The 19,166-nt window shown below is 46.1% G+C and overlaps 1 protein-coding gene across 5 annotated transcripts in view; it reads left to right on the forward strand.

The window, feature by feature from the left end:
• The window catches only part of LOC135505761 (serine/threonine-protein kinase MRCK alpha-like), a 98,712-nt gene that overhangs the window by 68,285 nt on the left and 11,261 nt on the right, over positions 1–19,166 (forward strand). For 2 of the 5 annotated variants that reach the window (XM_064924862.1, XM_064924864.1), the window contains 21 exons: positions 315–559; positions 1,944–2,049; positions 5,551–5,675; positions 6,467–6,572; positions 6,832–6,983; positions 7,225–7,316; positions 7,551–7,627; positions 8,895–8,933; positions 11,118–11,237; positions 12,340–12,423; positions 12,622–12,727; positions 13,006–13,142; positions 13,423–13,562; positions 13,851–13,932; positions 14,043–14,262; positions 14,477–14,539; positions 14,673–14,926; positions 15,102–15,441; positions 15,749–15,846; positions 15,936–16,020; positions 16,277–16,400. In XM_064924862.1, the coding sequence (XP_064780934.1) occupies positions 315–559; positions 1,944–2,049; positions 5,551–5,675; positions 6,467–6,572; positions 6,832–6,983; positions 7,225–7,316; positions 7,551–7,627; positions 8,895–8,933; positions 11,118–11,237; positions 12,340–12,423; positions 12,622–12,727; positions 13,006–13,142; positions 13,423–13,562; positions 13,851–13,932; positions 14,043–14,262; positions 14,477–14,539; positions 14,673–14,926; positions 15,102–15,441; positions 15,749–15,846; positions 15,936–16,020; positions 16,277–16,400 (2,795 nt within the window). The remainder of the gene's footprint in view (positions 1–314; positions 560–1,943; positions 2,050–5,550; positions 5,676–6,466; positions 6,573–6,831; positions 6,984–7,224; positions 7,317–7,550; positions 7,628–8,894; positions 8,934–11,117; positions 11,238–12,339; positions 12,424–12,621; positions 12,728–13,005; positions 13,143–13,422; positions 13,563–13,850; positions 13,933–14,042; positions 14,263–14,476; positions 14,540–14,672; positions 14,927–15,101; positions 15,442–15,748; positions 15,847–15,935; positions 16,021–16,276; positions 16,401–19,166) is intronic. The other 3 variants (XM_064924863.1, XM_064924866.1, XM_064924865.1) reach the window with 2 other exon arrangements.

Here is a 19,166-nt window from a genome sequence, read left to right on the forward strand (position 1 = left end):
GTAGCGTTCAATCGATGACGTCACCCATTCTGAGACCTAGAGGTCGTTGTTTTTTGTGGCGCGACTGGTCACGCTACTTCATGGATGACACTCCTCGATGTGTTCAGAGGGTCCCTTGTTTGAGCCCCATCTGGAACAGGAACAGGGACGGAAACAATACTGCAACTCACAAAACACACACACCCGGGATGTGTTGATTAGGATCCAAAAGGAAGCAAACGTTTTCCATTGCAAAGCGTTTTGCTCCGGCATGCACTAATGAACGCACCCCTGGACGTGTGTATCTGGCTAACTCCTCTCTTCCCCTGAACCAGAAGCAGGTGGGGCCGTCCGCTTCCGTGGTGGGCTCGGACCAGAGCCAGGAAGTGGGGAAGCTGCGTGCCGACCTGGAGAAGAAGACCTTGTTCTACGAGGAGGAGCTGAGCAGGAGGGAAGCGCAGCACGCCAACGAGCTCAAGGGCCTCCGCAAGGAGCTCCGCGACGCTGAGGGACAGCAGCTCACCCTGCAGAAGGAGATCCTGGTGCTCAAGGACAAACTGGAGAAGACGCGCAGGGAGAGGTGTGTTTGTCTTGTCTGTTGACGTGTGTAATGGGTTATGTGCGCTGCCGCCTTAATGGATTTGGATATCCACAACACTCATAGACTTATAGGACAGTCAATTTAGAGACATAGACAAAGCATTCATGTGGTTCTGGTTAAAACTGTTTGTAGTACATGGAGATATACTATACATGCCCGACTGTGTTCTTCCTCTTCTTCCAGCCAGGGTTATACGAGGTAAACATGCTCAAGGTTTCTTCACTCTGGACTCTACTGTGCTCACAGTGTAGTTTGATCTTAGATGCCTCCTATTAGGATTGTCACCATACCAGTATCGTGATACAAACATTTTCCATGGCACTAAAAAAACCTCAAAGCAGACTAAAATCATTGCTCCTTTAAAAACCTGCTTCATGCCAAATATGTGCTGTAGCTCGGGAAATAAACACGTGACAACATGAGGCAGTTAAGAACAGGTTTCCTTAAGATATTAAGTCTGCTTTAAGTCCTCATGTTCCTTGCTAAGATGGATCTGAGTATCACGATACTGGTATCGTCACAACCCTACCCCTCTTGTGACCTTGCTCCTGAGAAGACTCTTGTACATGTCTTAGAGTCCCTTAGATCTAACTGCCGTTGTTTGTCTGTCTACTTGAACATTTCCATTGAAAGTGCTTTTTAAGTCCAGTTAATTTCATCTGGTACCGGGAAACGGGCCTATGGAGTTGACCTATTCAGTAGACCAGTTACTCTCCCTCTCTGTCGTAGCACTTACCTGACAGTGTACTCGTCCTCTTCTTTCCAGTGAGGTTTATGCAAGGTAAACATGGTCAAAGTTACTTCACCCTGGCCTCAACTGTGCTGTACTCGCAGTGTAGTTTAAAGCTAGTTACCTTCTCTCCTCTGACCTAGCTCCTGAGAGGACCCTTGTTCATGTCTTAGGGTCCCTTAGGTCTAGCTAGTGTTATACCCCTCTGCCTCTATCCAAGAAGCAACATTCCTCTAACCTAACGGCACTTGATAGAGACTGACACTGGAGAAGAAGTTGTAAGACGTTGTTTTTCCACCCTCCAGCTGAGCTTCCCTGGCTTGCCTACTTCAAACCCTGTGTGTCCCAAATGGAACCCTCTCCCCTATTTAGTGCACTACTTTTGACCAGGGCCCATAGGGAATGGGTTGCCATTTGGGATGCAGATCTGGCCCCTGGATAGTCTCTTTAACAGTATTGATGTGGTTGAGATTAATATGTCTGACGGGTCTTTGTCTCAAAGCTCCTTACCTGCCCTATGTGTGTATTCATCGGATCTTGCTCTGAATAGCAGGTATAGTGTGTGTGTGTGTGTGTGTAAGTGATGATGGATCATCTGAATGTGTGTGTCTTGTGTGTGTGTGTGTCTGGCAGCCAAAGCGAGCGTGAGGAGTTTGAGACGGAGTACAAGCAGAAGTACGAGAGGGAGAGGGTCATTTTGACCGAGGAGAACAAGAAGCTCTCCAGTGAACTGGACAAGGTGAGATGTTATACGCACCCACACACGCGCACACACACACACTGCCCTGACCTGAGGTAACCCTCTCACACACACATCCCAATTCTCGCATCACCCCCCCACCTCAAAATCAAAGTAAATTGTATGTCTCATGCGCCGAATACAGCCGGTGTAAACCTTACTGTGAAATGTGTACTTACAAGCCATTAACCAACAATGCAGTTCAAGAAATAGAGTTAAGAAAATATTTACTCAATAAACTAAATAAAAAACAAAAGGTAACTCAATAAAATCCTAATAACATGGCTATGTACAGGGGGTACCGGTACAGAGTCAATGTGCGGGGGTACAGGTTAATCGAGGTAATTTGTACATGTAGGTAGGGCTAAAGGGACTATGCATAGATAATAAACAGCAAGTAGCAGCAGTGTAAAAACAGATGGGGGTGTCGATGTAAATAGTCCGCTTGACCATTTGATTCATTGTTAGAATCTGTTAAGGAGCATTTTGGACCTAGATTTGGAGCTCCGGTAGTGCTTGCCGTGCGGTAGCAGAGAGAACAGTCTATGACTTGGGTGACTTGAGTCTTTGACAATTCTTTGGGCCTTCCTCTGACACCGCCTACAATTTTTAAAGGAACTGTTTGACTTTGTCTTAGCTAGCTAGGTCTTTTTATTTTGTCTAAATTTGCACTAATAATAGGATAGGATGCTCTCTATGGTGCTGTTGTATAACTCTGGGGACCCATGCCCCAAAAACAATCTGTAACCTGAAGGGAAAAGGTGTTGTCGTGCCCTCTTCACGACTGTCTTGGTGTGTTTGGACCGTGATCCTTTTGCTGTAGTCCACGATCAGCTCCTTTTGTCTTGCTCACGTTAAGGGAGAGGTTGTCCATACTGCCAGGTCTCTGACCTCCCTATAGGCTGTCTTGTTGTCGGTGATCAGGCCTACCACTGTTGTGTCGTCAGAAAACTTAATGATGGTGTTGGAGTCGTTCTTTGCCACGCAGTCGTGGGTGAACAGGGAATACAGGAGGGGACTAATCACGCACCCCTGAGGGACCCCCATGTTGAGGATCAGTGTAGCAGATGTGTTGTTGCCTACCAATACCACCTGGGGGCGGCCCGTCAGGAAGTCCGGGATTCAGTTTGCGAGAGATGTTAAGACCCAGGGTGATGAGCTTTGTGGGTACTATGGTGTTGAACGCTGAGGTGTAGTCAATGAACAGCATTCTCACATAGGTGTTCCTTTTGTTCAGGTGGAAAAGGGATGTGTGGATTGCAATTGAGATTGCGTCATCTGTGGAGTAGGATTCAATCTTAGTCCTGTATTGATGCTTTGCCTGTTTGATGGTTCGTCTGAGAGCATAGCAACACAACCAGGCGTTGCTGTTCTGTCCTGCCGATGCACAGAAAACCCAGCCAACTGTATATTTTCCGTATTGTCGTTCAGCTGCAACTCGGTGAAACATAAGATATTACAGTTTTTAATGTCCCGTTGGTAGGATAGTCTCAAATGGAAATCATCCATTCGCACGTTGGCCAATAGAACTGACGGTAGGAGCGGGTTACCCACTCGCCGCAGATTCTGACAAGGCACCGCCCCCTGTATTTGTGTATTTTCTTCACGAGAATGACGGGGATTTGGGCCTGGTCTCGGAGATGCAGTATATATATCCTTCGCGTCGGACTCATTAAAGGAAACATTTTCGACCAGTTTGAGGTGAGTAATCACTGTTCTGATATCCACAAGCTCTTTTTTTGTCATAAGAGACGGTAGCAGCAACATTATGCACAAAATAAGTTACAAACAATGCGAAAATCACACAAAATAGCACAGTTGTTTAGGATTCCGTAAAAAAGCAGCCATCCCCTCCGGCGCCACCCTTCTCTCCTGGCAAAGCCAATAAAATCACTGTTCATCTATATCTACCTTCAAAACAGACCACAGTTTCTTACACACGCAAATGGACTGGCCCGTTGGATCCCATACTATTGACTTTGGAAGTGGGAGAAATGGGAATGAGAATTGGAAGTTCCCAAGCAAAATACTTTTGTAGGAGTTCTGACGTATCGTATTAAAAGTGATGTTTGTTTTTGTGGTACTGTATATTAAGTATGAAGCAATGCCTGGAAGTTGATAGCAGCCAGGGTGTATGTGGAAAATAGGGAACATTCCCCAACACTTCCTGAACACATGCTCAACTTGTGCCAGGGAAGAATAGGGAGAAGCACATATCGTTGGCTTGTGTCTCAAATGGCACCCTATTCCATTTATAGTGCGTCACTTCGGACCAGGGGACTGGTCAACTGTAGTGCACTATTTGGGAAATGGGTGCCATTTGGGACGCAGGCCCATATCATTCTGTGTCACATGCTTTCCGCATGAAAGCCAGAACACAGGGATCAGATTATATATATATATATATATATATATATATTATTTATTTATATAATCTAAAAAAAAAATCTTTATATATATATATATATATTTATATATATATATATATTTATTTAGATTATTTATATATATATATATAATATAAATAAATATATATATATATATATATATATATATAATATAAATAAATATATATTTATTTATTTATTTATATATATATATATAATATAAATAAATATTATATATATATATATATATATATATAATATAAATAAATATATATTTATTTATTTATTTATATATATATATATATATATAATATATATATATATATATATATTTATATATATATATATATATATATATTTTTTTTTTATATATATTTATATTTTTTTTCTTCTATGAATGATCAGATTATATAAAAAAAAAAAAATTATATTCTAAAGCTAGCTGCTTTCGTTCGGAAATACATTTAACACATGTCAACAAATGCAAGGTTACCTTTGAACTATTATATTTATCCTGTTTAAATGATCCTTCAGACGGTGTATTCTAACTCCGGGCCCATGTTAGCTTGCACTTACCGTTGTTTTGCTCGTCCTATGTCAAGCAACAACCTACTTGCCACTGATCAGATTTTTGCAATATGCGCAGTAATAATTCACCACTGTCAAACCGTTACGCTAAAACACATTCCCTTTGCAACTATCAAGTAGCTTATAATTACCAAGCCAGCTACAGGTATTTAGATATGGCCAGTTACCACGAAGGCTAGGATCAGCACTTATGACATCATCGATCATAATTGTATTATAATTGTCCTCCTCCTCCTTTATCTGTACCCACCCTACCCTTTTTAAAAAATGTTTATGCCCCCTCCCCCTTCCCTAACTTTCTTACATATTCTGCCCTAACCTTTTCTCCCCTCTATCCTCTGTCCCTCTTTCCCCTTCTCCAACCCTGCCCTGCCTTTCCCCACCCTATCATACCCTTGAAAATCTGGCGCAACATGGCTCAAATTAAAGTTCTATCGCAATATCGGCTGAGGTTGCCAAACTCTGTATAATATCTATGGCTCTGATTGACTTTGTGTTGCCCTCTGTCCTGTCCTCTCTCCTCTAGCTGACATCCATGTTTGAGAAGCTGAGCAGCAGCAACAGACAGCTGGAGGAGGAGATGAGGGAGCTGGCTGACAAGAAGGAGAGCGTTGCTCACTGGGAGGCCCAGATCACTGAGATCATACAGTGGTGAGGGACGGAGAGACCTACAGGACACACACACTCTGTAACAATGAACTGATACAGTGGTGACTGGTGCCCCCTGCCTGCCACTCCAGGCCACTGCAGTAGAAGAAACAAGAATAGTCTGGCCCAGATCTCCTGGTTTCCACTAGATAGCACAGCCATAAATGCAATATTGGTTATATTGTAAAAAATCATGAAAACCTAAATGTGCTTTTTGGGTTTACTGTACGGTGAGGGTTGGGCATAAGGTTAGCACTGTAGTTGTGGATAGGGTGGTAACTAGTGACTACTAGTGGGGGAAATGTGTATGTACTGGCCAGGAATGTTCAGAACCCTCTATGCCCTGTATGTACACATAGAACTCTGGCTCTGGGCCTATTTAGTGTTCGTCCCAAGTGGCACCCTATTCCTTTATAGTGCACTACTTTTGACCGAAGCCCAGGGCTGTGGTCAAATGCGTTGCACTATATCGAGAATAGGGTGCCACTTGGGACATATCCTTAATCTAATACTCAATGGGAGGGCAATGGCAAGTTATCGTAATCTTGCAGTCCAGTTAAAGTGACAGTTTGGATATGATAGCTTATGCAACGGATACTGCGGTTAGTGAGTTGTGAGGGCTGCTTATATCCCTGTATTTATTGACTGTGTGACAGGGTCAACGAGTTCATGCGTGCTACTTACAGGGCAGGGCTTACCTACAGGGTGTGTGTCTGTGTGCCCACATGAGTGCGTGTGTTTGTATAATGACGCGAGTGAATGTGTTCTTTGTTTGTGTGCAACGCGTGTTCCAGGGTGAGCGATGAGAAGGATGCGCGAGGTTACCTCCAGGCTCTGGCCACTAAGATGACTGAGGAGCTGGAGGGACTGAGAAACACCAGCCTAGGTGCCAGGGCCACGGTGAGACATATACATACACACACACACATGCATATATACACACACATATGCATATATATACACACACATGCATATATACACACACACACATATACATACACACGTATACACACACACACATATATACACACACACACATATATACATATATATACATATATATACACACACACGCAAGAACCTCTGTACCTCTCTCTCCTCACATCTGCATTGGACTTACCCTTCTTCATTTACGTCCTTTCCCCCCCCCCCCCCACAGCAGGACATGCCGTGGAAGGTGCGGAGGTTCGCTAAGCTGGACATGTCAGCCCGTCTGGAGCTGCAGTCTGCACTGGACGCTGAGATCAGAGCCAAGCAGACCATCCAGGACGAACTGAACAAAGTCAAGGCATCGAACATCTCCACTGAGTGGTACGTCCACTGCTGCTCTTACTTACTTTTCTACCTTTAAACTCTTTGTCCAAGAACTACGCTGAGACTTAGAAAATCTTTATTGCTCGAAAAGGGAACATGGGATATGGGGCACATTCAATGGCAGTACAGTGCAGTCAGTCAAGAGCGCGCACCTAAACCATTACTCTGTTACGCTTGCATGATCGGATTTGGCATTGTTGACGTTCTCTGGCTCATCTATATCCTCCTCTGTCCTCAGTAAGCTGCAGGAGTCGGACACTAAGAACCAGGACCTGCTAGCTGAGATTGAGAGGCTGAAGAAGGAGACGGAGGAGCTCCGCCTGCGCAGGGGTGAGACTGGAACCATTCCCTCTGACCTGTGTTTCTCACCTCCAACTGTGTTCTGTTTGAGTGCCGACCTTTGAGTTTTTATATGTATGGAATATCTGGTCTTAAGCACCAACTAAGAAACTTTCAATGTATGAAACTGAGAGAGGGAAAAATGTTTCTACTTTCTCTGTGTAGCTTTTAGGACAGCATGGTGATGTGATTGTGGTCTCTCTCTGGTGTGGTTGTTTTGTGTAGGTGTGAAGCACCAGGACTCCCAGAACTCTTTTCTGGCCTTCCTCAACGCTCCCACCACAGCCTTGGACCAGTTCGATGTAAGTAGCCATCCCTCGCACTTTACAGACAGGATGGCTTTTTAATAATCTGCTCTAAATTCCACGGTCTCTGAATTGTTTAAAGATTAGAGGAAATGTTTAAAAGGCCTCTCTTCTTTTATTGAGTGACAGTGTCTTCCTTCACTTTTTTTTTAACAGATTTTGTTCAGAACATTCATTTTCTTCTATTCAATTTTCTTTATTTCATTTGTGTAAATATTTCACATCTTGTTTTTATTCGGTTCTCCTTGCTTTCATGTTCTGCTACGTCAGGATTATTTCTCCTCGTCCTCATCCTCTTTAATAGATTTTTGGGAAGACGTAAGTTTCTGTTGGGCAGTGGCTGACGTGTGTGGAGCTCTAGACTGTAGATGGATAATATGCTAACCAGTTGCCTCAGAGTGGTGGTGTGATTTGATCCAGTGAGTGAGTGAGTGAGTGAGTGAGTGAGTGAGTGAGTGGAACCATACCTCTCTGTGTTCGTCCGTGTGGGTATCTGTGAGCGTCGTAGCTAGTCCCGTGTGAGTAGATAAGCGTACTAGCCAATGAGTCTTCTGTAAAGGTAGTAGTGGATCAGCAGGATACCCAGTCTTTGGCTAGGTCCCAATTTTCCACCCTTCTCCCAAATTGTGCACTTGCACACTCTGTTGTCATCCATTTAAAAGCAAAGGGTTGGCTAGAGGGAGTTTCCCCCATTTGTTAAATCCATGTGTGAAAGTGCTCAGTTCAGGAAAAGGGCGGAGAAACGAAAAATAGCCATTGCGTGAGTGGGGTTTGCAGCAGCAGAATTTGGGCTCCTTGGAATTTAGTCAAGACTTGAAAGAATGTTTGTATACTGAGACCAATTCCTCCCACTTAGTATACAGACATTCTTTGATGCCATCCATGGTTACTTGGCTTTGAGTCCAGACACTACAGAACATACTGTTTAACACTCTGAAGTGAACTTCCCTTCCACACTGTAGTGTCATCACGAGTTCCCCTGTTAGTCCTAGAGTCTATGTCCCATATCGCACCCAATTCACTACTTTTGATCAGGGGCTGTGGTCAAAAGTAGTGCAATGTCTAGGGAATAGGGTGTCATTTGGGACACCGGGAGTTATTACCCAATCCAGGCAGTGTCCTTCAGTGCAATGTGGAAAGGACATCCTCAGCAAATAGATAGGCTACCATTCCTTTTAATGTGACCTATTTAAGAGCCACTTCAGACTTCTCAATGTTGACTTCTTTCCATTTCTCTGTCCTTCTCTCCCTCCCCCCACCGAAGCGCTCTCCATCCGTTGGGCCAACTAGCAAAGGCAGACGTGTAAGCTAAGCAGCGGCTCTGTGCTTGTGATTTTGTCTGTGCCCAATCACCCTCCGAACCTCAACTGTGTCTGTTGCATGAAAGGGAATGTATTGTGTGTGTGTGTGTGTGTGTGTGTGTTGTGTCGGTTGTTATGCATGGGGCTTTGTGGAGATGCATCATTTGGACTTTCAAAAAAGTGAAGTATTTTATTGTATTTGTCTTTTGCTTTTAAGGCATGGTGGGTGTATGGGTGTATGGCCTGCACTGTAGTCCTCCAATAAACTACAGTAGGGTATATGTGTGCATCTACTGCAGCTGTTTTGTCATCCTCCACGTGGCTTTGTGGATTTCCCCAAACCGATTGTATGGTGTGTAGCTGTGCTCTTGTCCCTCGTGGCTACAGTCAACATGGTAAATGGGTTACAGTGCATTCGGACAGACTTACGTGAAAGACTTTATTCTAGAATTGATTAAAAACAAAATGTTCCTCATCAATCTACACACAATACCTCATAATGACAATGCAAAAACAGGTTTTTAGACATTTTTGCAAACGTGTGTGTGTATATATTACAACAACAACAAAAAGGTTAGCACATTTACGTAAGTATACCCTTTACTCAGTAATTTGTTGAAGCCCCTTTGGCAGTGATTACAGCCTCGAGTCCTCTTGGGTATGACGCTACAAGCTTGGCACACCTGTATTTGGGGAGCTTCTCCCATTTTTATCTGCAGATCCTCTCAAGCTCTGTCAAGTTGGATGGAGAGCGTCGCGGCACAGCTATTTTCACGTCTCTCCAGAGATGTTCATTTGGGTTCAAGTCGGGGTTCTGGCTGCACCACTCAAGGACATTCAGAAACTTGTCCCGAAGCCACTCCTGCTTTTTCTTGGCTCTGTGCTTTGGGTCGTTGCCCAGTTGGAAGGGGAACCTTCGCCCCAGTCTGAGGTCCTGAGTGCTCTGGAGCAGGTTTTCATCAAGGATCTCTCCGTACTTTTCCCCCGTTCATCTTTCCCTCGATCCTGACTAGTGTCCCAGTCCCTGCCGCTGAAAAACATCCCCACAGCAATTATGCTGCCACCAACATGCTTCACCGTAGGGATGGTGCCAGGTTTCCTCCAGATGTGACTCTTGACATTGAAACAAGAGTTCAATCTTGGTTTCATCAGACCAGAGAGTCTTGTTTCTCGTGGTCTGAGAGTCTTTAGGGGCCTTTTGGGCAAACCAAGCGGGGTGTCATGTGCCTTTTACTGAGGAGTGGCTTCCGTCAGGCCACTCTACCATAAAGGCCTGATTGGTGGAGTGCTGCAGAGATGGTTGTCCTTCTGGAATGTTCTCCAAACTCCACAGAGGAACTCTGGAGCTTTGTCAGAGTGACCATCGGGTTCTTGGTCACCTCCCTGACCAAGGTCCTTCTCCCCCGATTGCTCAGTTTGGCCGTGCGGCCAGCTCTAGGAAGAGTCTTTGTGGTTCAAATCTTTCATTTAAGAATGATGGAGGCCACTGTGTTCTTGGCGACCTTCAATGCTGTGATCTTGGGAACCTTATATAGACCGGTGTGTGCCTTTCCAAATCATGTCCAATCAATTGAATTTACCACAGGTGGACTCCAATCAAGTTGTTGAAACATCTCAAGGAGGATCAATGGAAACAGTGTGCTCCTGAGCTCAAGTTCGAGTCTCATAGCAAATGGTCTGAATACTTATGTAAATAATTTTGTTTTATAATTTTTTTACATTTGCAAAAATGTCTAACCTGTTTTCGCTTTGTCATTATTATAGGCTATTGGGTGTAGATTGATGAGGAAAAAATTAATTTGATCCATTTTAGAATAAGGCTGTAATAGTAACAAAATGTGGTAAAAGTCGATGGGTCTGAATATTTTCTGAATGCACTGTATGTGTAGCACTCGTGTCATGTGCATCGTTCATGGGTTTGTGGCCCAACCTGTAGGCTTCCTAATGACCGTTGACCAATGGATTGGTCAGTCCCATCTCTGCTATGACTACAGTCTCCATTTACCTCCTATAATACTGTGCATCTACCTGATTGAATTGTTTTCTTGCTTTTTACTCTAAGCATGGATGGTGCTTTTTGGTCCCTTTTGGGTTCCTTACTTTCTACCAACTCCATCACCTGTTTCTATGTCCTGCAACCCATTTTTCTTTTTTTATTTCTCTCTCTCTCTCATCCCTTTTTCCAGGTGGACTCGGTGGACAACTTCACTCCCTCCAACACTCCATCCAGAGGCGAGGACTCCAAGTCCCAGCTCAAGTCACGCTCACGGTCGCCCTCTATGGCCAGCGACGTGGAGCCTATAGAGGTGAACTCTAACCTCTGAACTTTGGACCTCCAACTTATATTATGCTTAATCTTAGACTCTTCTTAACCTCTAAGGGCTGATTTTCCAACCATAAAATAAAAACTAGGTATATATTGTGCTGTACTTAGGGCTGTTAAGGTGACCATATTACCGCCACACCGGTGGTCACGAGTCTTGAAGGCAGTCAAATTCCACATGACCATTTAGTCACAGTAATTAGGCTTCTCCAAGCTCTGATGCTGCTGATGGCCAAACTTGCTAACTGCCTGGTACTCCCTGCACCCTATTGTTCCTCAAATCACCCTGACATCAATGCAAATGTCATCAAAAATCGAATCAAACACTTCATGAGAGCCCATGAGCTCATGTTGCGCAAAAAAATGAAGCACAGGGGTTTAGAGCCTGACTGGGATACATGAGCTGCAAAGTGAGTTTCAAGTTTGGGGAAGATCATTTTTAACTTTTTAAAATCATCATTAGAGTTGCATCACACAGCCTTACAATGTGTTAAACATAAACGGATAGCCCAATGTTTGTAGAACAACTAAAGTTACATTAATAACTCTAAATTACGCATATAGGAGTACCTATTTCGTTGTTAATTGCTCAACGCAGAATAGCCGCATGTGCACACGCCCTCAAATCGTTTGGAGATAGTATCCTTTCTATTTAATTCAGCTTTGTTCAGTTGTATTCTTCATACTCTTAAAACAATGCCATGGAATTCTAAGCAAATTGTGTCTGCTAAATGAGCTAGTGTAACCCACAGCCATTTGGCATAGCCAGATCAGGACCTAACATAAGGACAACGTATGCTATTCTGTTCTTCTGAAATAGACTTAATTTTCTTCATATCATGTTTCTTTAGACCCGTCTAAAAATGCATAATGGATTTATTGTGAAGGTGTAGGCTATATTAAATGTAAAACGTAGATGTTCTTATCAGTGTGGAAGCCAGGAGACGCTAAATGTGTTTGTTAATTAACGGTCAATTACCGTGAGACCGACCAGTTATTTGCTTGACAATCACTGGCTGATGACATTTCGTGACTGCCACAGCCCGAGCTGTACTCAGATCTTTCTGTCTTCTCCCACCCTCTAGTTGATAGACCACCCCCCACGGCCAGTCCAGACCGCCACCATGCGGTCAGGAGGGTACGGTAGTATTGGCCGCTCATCACCCAAGGTAAGACCTGACATCCTTTTTGACTTCCCAAATACCGTTCTACTGTTTTAACCTCGGTCAATACTTAGTAATGTCAATCCCGTGGACCCGACGAAGACCAGTTGCTGTATTTCACTAAGTAAACTGTTGCTGTGGTCCAATAAAGCGTCTGTATTAGTCCTATGTGTTCTCACCCGGCCCTCTGTTTGTCCCCTGCAGCCCAAAGCCCACCAGTTTGTGGTGAAGTCCTTCAGTGCTCCAACCAAGTGTAACCAGTGCACCTCTCTCATGGTGGGACTCATCCGCCAGGGCTGCACCTGCGAAGGTACAATGAGAGAGAGAGAGGGGGGGGGGGTAAAGGGTGGAGGAGAGCGGGAGGAAGACAAAAATGGGAGAATGAGGAGCGAGAGGGATAAAGGAAGGAAGGAAGACTGGGATCTGAGGAAAGGGATGGAGGGAAACAGATGGAAGGAAGAGAAGAAGGCAGGGGATTAGGATGGAAGGAGGTGAGGTGGGGCAGGACTGAGGTGGGAGTACAGTCTCTTTTGAGGCTAGATATAAATCTGATATAAACCCCTTATTCTCTCCTGTCTGGTCCTGCAGTTTGTAACTTCTCATGCCACGTGACATGTGCTGACAAGGCTCCAGCAGTGTGCCCCGTGCCACACGACCAGACCAAGGGGCCATTGGGCATTGACCCTCAGAGGGGCATCGGCACTGCCTACGAGGGACATGTCAGAGTACGTATGACACCGAAGATTGTTTGTTTATGCACTCTTTTAACAACATTTCCTGGTAGAATAAGTACCTGTGAATTAAAGTGCAAATGTAAAACTAAAACCTTACCTTGTACGTTTAACGTCCCTATATCACCAGTGGCTGACCTGTGTGTGAGGCTTGCCTGTTAATTTTGTCTGTATAGTAAAATATGTCTCTGTCTCTAAAGGTTGTTTACCACTGTCAATACTAGGTTGGGTCAATGTGTGAGACTGAAGTGTGTCTTTCCCTGTGTGTTTCCAGGTGCCCAAGCCAACGGGGGTGAAGAAGGGTTGGCAGCGGGCGGTTGCCGTAGTGTGTGACTTCAAGCTCTTCCTGTATGAGCTTGGAGAGGGCAAGGCCACGACACCCAGTGTGGTGGTCAGTCAGGTCATAGACATGAGGTAAGGACTACAACCTGAGCTCTGTCTGAACAAGAAATCCCATAGCTGGGGAAGGGCCACAACGGCCAGTGTGGTGGTCAGTCAGGTCATAGATATGACGTGAGACTGACAAGGACTACAACCTGAGCTCCGTCTGAACTTACAACCCAGTCTCTCAGAGAGAAATGGCTGCTTATTAGAATTACTTCTGGGTTTAGTCCTTTATTTGATTGACTCAATCACTCTCCCACTTTCTCTCTGCCTCTCCCCTCTCCCTCTCACACACTTTCTCCTTCCTTTGTTTTTCAGGGATGAGGAGTTTTCAGTCAGCTCTGTTCTGGCGTCTGACGTCATTCACGCCAGCCGCAAGGACATCCCATGTATATTCAGGGTTAGCCTTTTTTTCTTCTTGAATGCATGCATTTATACAGTCATACATTTACTCCGTGATTACTCCCCCGCCTATTCCAGTCTTCAGATTTCTCCCCTAAACCCCTCCAGGTGACTGCTGCCCAGCTGTCCGCCTCCTCCAGTCACAAGCCTTCCATCCTGATCCTGGCCGACACCGACCACGAGAGGAACAAGTGGGTGGGGCTTCTCAACGAGCTACAGCGCATCCTCAAGAAGAACAAGCTGAAGGAACGCTTCGTCTACGTGCCCAAAGAGGCCTACGACAGCACGCTGCCGCTCATCAAGACCACGCAGTCCGCCGCTATTATAGGTAGGGGACACTCACACACATGCTGCCCCTCTATTTTGGTCATGTAGTAAGCAAGTAATTGTTGGGGGGGGGGGGGGGTCCTCTCTGTATCTGTCTCATTAAGAGTTTGTAGTATATGTTCTACTGCAGAAGGGATCAGGACATACTTTCTGCACCTTGTTACCTAGCTATGCGGTAGACTGTATCAAACGTCCTCTTGATGTTTTCTCTTCAGACCACGAGCGTGTTGCCCTGGGCAACGAGGAAGGCCTTTATGTTATCCATGTCACCAAAGATGGTAAGACTCTTGCACCTACCCGCCTGATGCACTTCACCCAGTTTGCAGTAGAATGCTCACCACATATTGGCTATCACAGTGCAGAGGTCTTTTTGACAACTCGCTCTCTCTCACACCCCTCCTGACCTAACAGAGATCACCCGCGTGGGAGACAATAAGAAGGTCTACCACATCGATCTGGTCCCCCAGGAGCAGCTCCTAGCAGTCATCTCCGGTCGTAACCGCCACGTCCGCCTCTTCCCCATGGCCGCGCTGGACGGACGGGAGATGGACTCCTACAAGCTGGCCGAGACCAAGGGCTGCACAGCGCTGGTGTCCGGGCCCGTCCGAAACAACTCCCTCATCTGTCTGTGTGTGGCCATGAAGAGACAGGTCATCTGTTACGAGGTGGGTGGTGGGGACGGAAGGGATGGTGTTTTAAAGTACATTGTCGCATTTTTACAAATTACGTAGTATAACTTTGCTTAGAAAAGCAACGATATATAGGCTATTTTCATTGGATTATGAAATATTTTAAAAATGGACTCGCTAAATAACAGCATGATGGTTCTCTATCTCCCAGGTGAACAAGAGCAAGGCGCGCCACCGCCGGCTGCGGGAGCTCCAAACCCCAGGTCCTGTCCAGTGGATGGGTCTCCTGAGCGAGCGGCTGTGTGTGGGCTACCAGGCTGGCTTCACGCGCTACAGCGTGCACGGGGACTGTGCCCCGGTCAGCCTACTGCACCCTGAGGACCACACCCTGGCCTTCATATCCCAGCAGGGCCTGGATGCGTTGTGTGCCGTGGAGATCTCCTCCAAGGAGCTGCTGCTATGCTTCTCAGCCATAGGGGTCTATGTGGACTCGCAGGGCCGCCGCTCGCGCCAGCAGGAGCTGATGTGGCCGGCCGTGCCCAACTCCGCCTGTGAGTTCTGAACCAGCACAATTGTCTTACCGTTATCATAAACCAAAATAGGTTTTATTTCTCCACTATTTACAAACAACAAGTAAATAAAAAAGTATATAGCTTCCGAATATGTTTAAAACTATCATGTGGAGTCCTTGCTTCTAGTGCGGCTGTCTACAAATTTGTGAGGGGTTATATGTCCTCTGCCTCATCCCAAAGCTGTTTACCAAAACAAGTAGCGAGGCTGTCGTTTTGCATTGAAAAGCAAATCCCAGAATGTTACTTTAAGCCTGAAGCTGATCTTGTCCTCCTTCCTCCCCTCCAGGTTATAACGCCCCCTACCTGTCAGTGTACAGTGAGAATGCTGTGGATGTGTTTGATGTCAACACAATGGAGTGGATTCAAACCGTCCCACTAAAGAAGGTGAGAGTATAGGACTGCACATGTAGCGGAGGGCCGGTCGTCGGATTGGTGTAGGTGTAACATTTGACCCCTTTGTATCCCCACTGAAGGTGCGACCTCTGAACCCTGACGGATCCCTGAACCTCCTGGGTCTGGAGACCGTGAGGCTCATATACTTCCGAAACAAGACGGCAGGTCAGTTTGCACACAGGATAGGCCTTCGGACCTCTAAGTGCATAGGAGAGATCCATATCTTGATTATGACCACTGACTGAGTGTAATACTCATTTTAATGGTCGTATTCCACAGTAGTATTATCATGTTCTTTTTTGAAAGATTTTTTTCAACAAACAAAATAAAAACTGGATTAGAAATATATATGATGATCATGGTCATGCTACTGATGATGCTGTTGTTGTTGATGACGGTGGCCATGTTGTTAATATTCCAGAGGGTGATGAGCTGGTGGTCCCCGAGACTTCTGACAACAGCAGGAAGCAGATGGTTCGCAGCTTGAACAACAAGAGACGCTTCTATTTCAGAGTCCCCGAAGAGGAGAGGCTACAGCAGAGGAGGTACACTACACTCTATGTAGTGCACACTACACACTACGTAGTGCACACTACACTGCTTATGATAGTCCATTGTCTCCGATGATGACTTCCACTTCTGAGTTAGCGCTGGATTCTTTGGTGACTGTCGAGTCCAATCTGAGATCCACAAACTTTATTGCTGGCGGGGCGTATGCGGTCTGTGTTGGCTGGGGGCAGGCATGGTTGTATGTTTCCTGAGCTGTTCTTGCTGTCTATATTGTGCTCCTCTCCTCCTCCCACCTCTGTACACCGCTCTGGCAGAGCTGCCACCAGGTGAAACGGTCGGCAGCAGTGTCCTCTAGGTCTGTGGGTTTGATGTTGCACTTCTTCAGCCACGTTTTTAGCTGGTTCTTGTAGCGCTTCATCTGCCCCCCTGCAGACCTCCGTCCAAGATGTAGCTGGCCATACAGGATCCTCCGCGGCAAGAGGTCCCGAGGCATTCTAATGACATGCCCAAGCCAGCGCAGTTGGTGTTGGGTGACCATGGCCTCCATACTCTTGCAGTTTGTCTTAGCAAGTATTTCTGTATGGGGCACATGGTTACACCAGGTGATTCCCAGGATGCGCTGCAGGCATCTTGCGTGGAGTCACTCGGGCTGCTTTTTGTGGCGACTGTAAGTGACCCAGGCTTCACAACTGTAAAGAAGTGTGGTGATGCAGACGGCTGAATAGACAGTGATTTTGGTGTGGAGGTGGAGATCCCTGTTTTGGGAGACCCTGCGTCAGAGTTTCCTATTTTGAATTTCGAGGTCGATGCTGCAGTTCTTCGAGAGGACGCTGCCCAGTTATTTGAAGGATGGGACTATTGCCAGTGATTTGTGTTAAATTGTGAAGACAGGCGTGGTGGGTGGAGGGCTGGATCTCCATTGGCAGACCACCTCAGTTGATAGACAGTCCCATCCTGCTATAGACCCTCACAGTCGCTACAAGGACAGACTGAAAGTCTTCCAGAGTGTGGCCATGAGCACAGTCAACAGCATACTGCAGCTCAAGAACCCCTCTGTCAAAAACCTTGGAGGTTGCTTGGTTTTCTATCCAGCCCGAAGTCCACCGCAACCCCGCTGCTGTCCTCAAGCTCCTTGTGGAGAAGCTGGGGGACACAAAGGATGAAGATGTTAAAGAGTACAGGTGCCAGCACACACCCCTGCCTCACACCAACGCTGACTCCAAAGGGCACTGACTCCTGCCCTCCTATGGCCACTGAGGCATCATCCCATCATGGAACTGGAAAATGATGTTAACACACTTGTCTGGACAGCCAAATTTGAGTAGAATGCCCCGTAGTTCCCTGCTTACCGTGTTGAAGGCCTTGGACAAAGGCAATGATAAGGTCCTGATGTTGTTCACGGAACTTCTCCTGGAGTTGCCGTGTCGATTTCTGAAGCCGCATTGTGACTCTGGCAGCAGTTCCTCTGTGATGTTGTTCACCAGCCTGTGTGGCATCACCTTGGCCAGGACCTTGCCGGCAACAGCCAGAAGAAATATCCCCTGGCTGTTGCCGCAGATGAACTTGTCACCCTTGTTCTTATAGGTGGTGACAATGTTTGCATCCCGCCACTGTTGGGGGACGATCTCCCAGTCCCAATCCTCAGTGATGTACTGGTGGAGCGTTCTGGTGCAGAAGTAACATCCCTTAAGTAGTTCTGCCGGGATGCTGTCAGCGCCAGGAGTCTTGTTGTTCTTGAGGAAATGGATAGCTCTTGGAAGGTTGGTGAATGGTTGAGGTCTTGAATGGGTGGATGGACAGGAAGTTCTTCCAGGATGGAGTGGTCTGCAGGAGAGTACTGATTTGAGTAGTGCTTCATAGTGGTCAGCCCGCCTCGTCAGGATCTGGTTTTGTTCCTTCAAGAGAGTCAGACCATCAGCTGTTTTCATGTGGGTGATGGAGTGACTACTAGGGCCATAGCTTTAGTTGAGTTGTAGAAATTGTGCATGTTGTTTTTGTCGGCATAAACTTGGATTTATTGTGCCTTATTCGTCCACCATTCATTCTGCAGAACACGCAAGGTTGTTTACACTTCCTTGCATGATGCACGCCGTTGCTTGCATCATGTAGCTGATGTGGGGCTGTTCAGAATAGCCCTGTGCGCTTTGTGCATATTGTCCAGTAAGGCTGTGATGGTGTCAGAGTTGTCATCGAACCAGTCCTGATGTTTCCTACCTCTGTAGCCATTGGAGTGGGCCGCTGCCGGATAGAGCACTGAGCTAATAGATGCCCACAACTGGTCCATCTGCGCTCAGAAGAGGCTCTGTCTCCCCCAGCCTTTCAGCGACAGAACTCGTTCCCTTACTGCAGTTTTCTCAAGACGGATACAGCGCAGATGCCTCTTTCTGGACTTCTGCAGGCGTTGAGGGGGGGACGGACGTATTCTCATGTGGAGTTTAGACAGTATCATACAGTGATCTGTCCAGCATTCTGCACCCCTCATGGTACGTGTCAGCAGGACGTCATTAGTGTCAGAGCGTCTCACTATGGTGTAGTTGATCAGGTGCCACTGTTTGGAGCGTGGGTGCATCCATGATGTTTTGTATTCGTTCTTCTGCTGGAACAAGGTGTTGGTGACAATGAGATTGTTCTCGGCATATAGAGTTAGTGGACTCGTGCCGTTCTCATTGAACTAACCAACACCATATCTATCCAGTACTCCGCTCCGTGTTCTGTCCCACCCTAGCGTTGAAGTCACCCAGCAGAAAGATCTCGTCATTCCGGGTGAAGGGCCTCATCTCGTGACTAGGGGGATACGGAGA

Source organism: Oncorhynchus masou, chromosome 19 (genome assembly GCF_036934945.1).
Source record: "Oncorhynchus masou masou isolate Uvic2021 chromosome 19, UVic_Omas_1.1, whole genome shotgun sequence".
Lineage (NCBI taxonomy): Eukaryota > Metazoa > Chordata > Actinopteri > Salmoniformes > Salmonidae > Oncorhynchus > Oncorhynchus masou.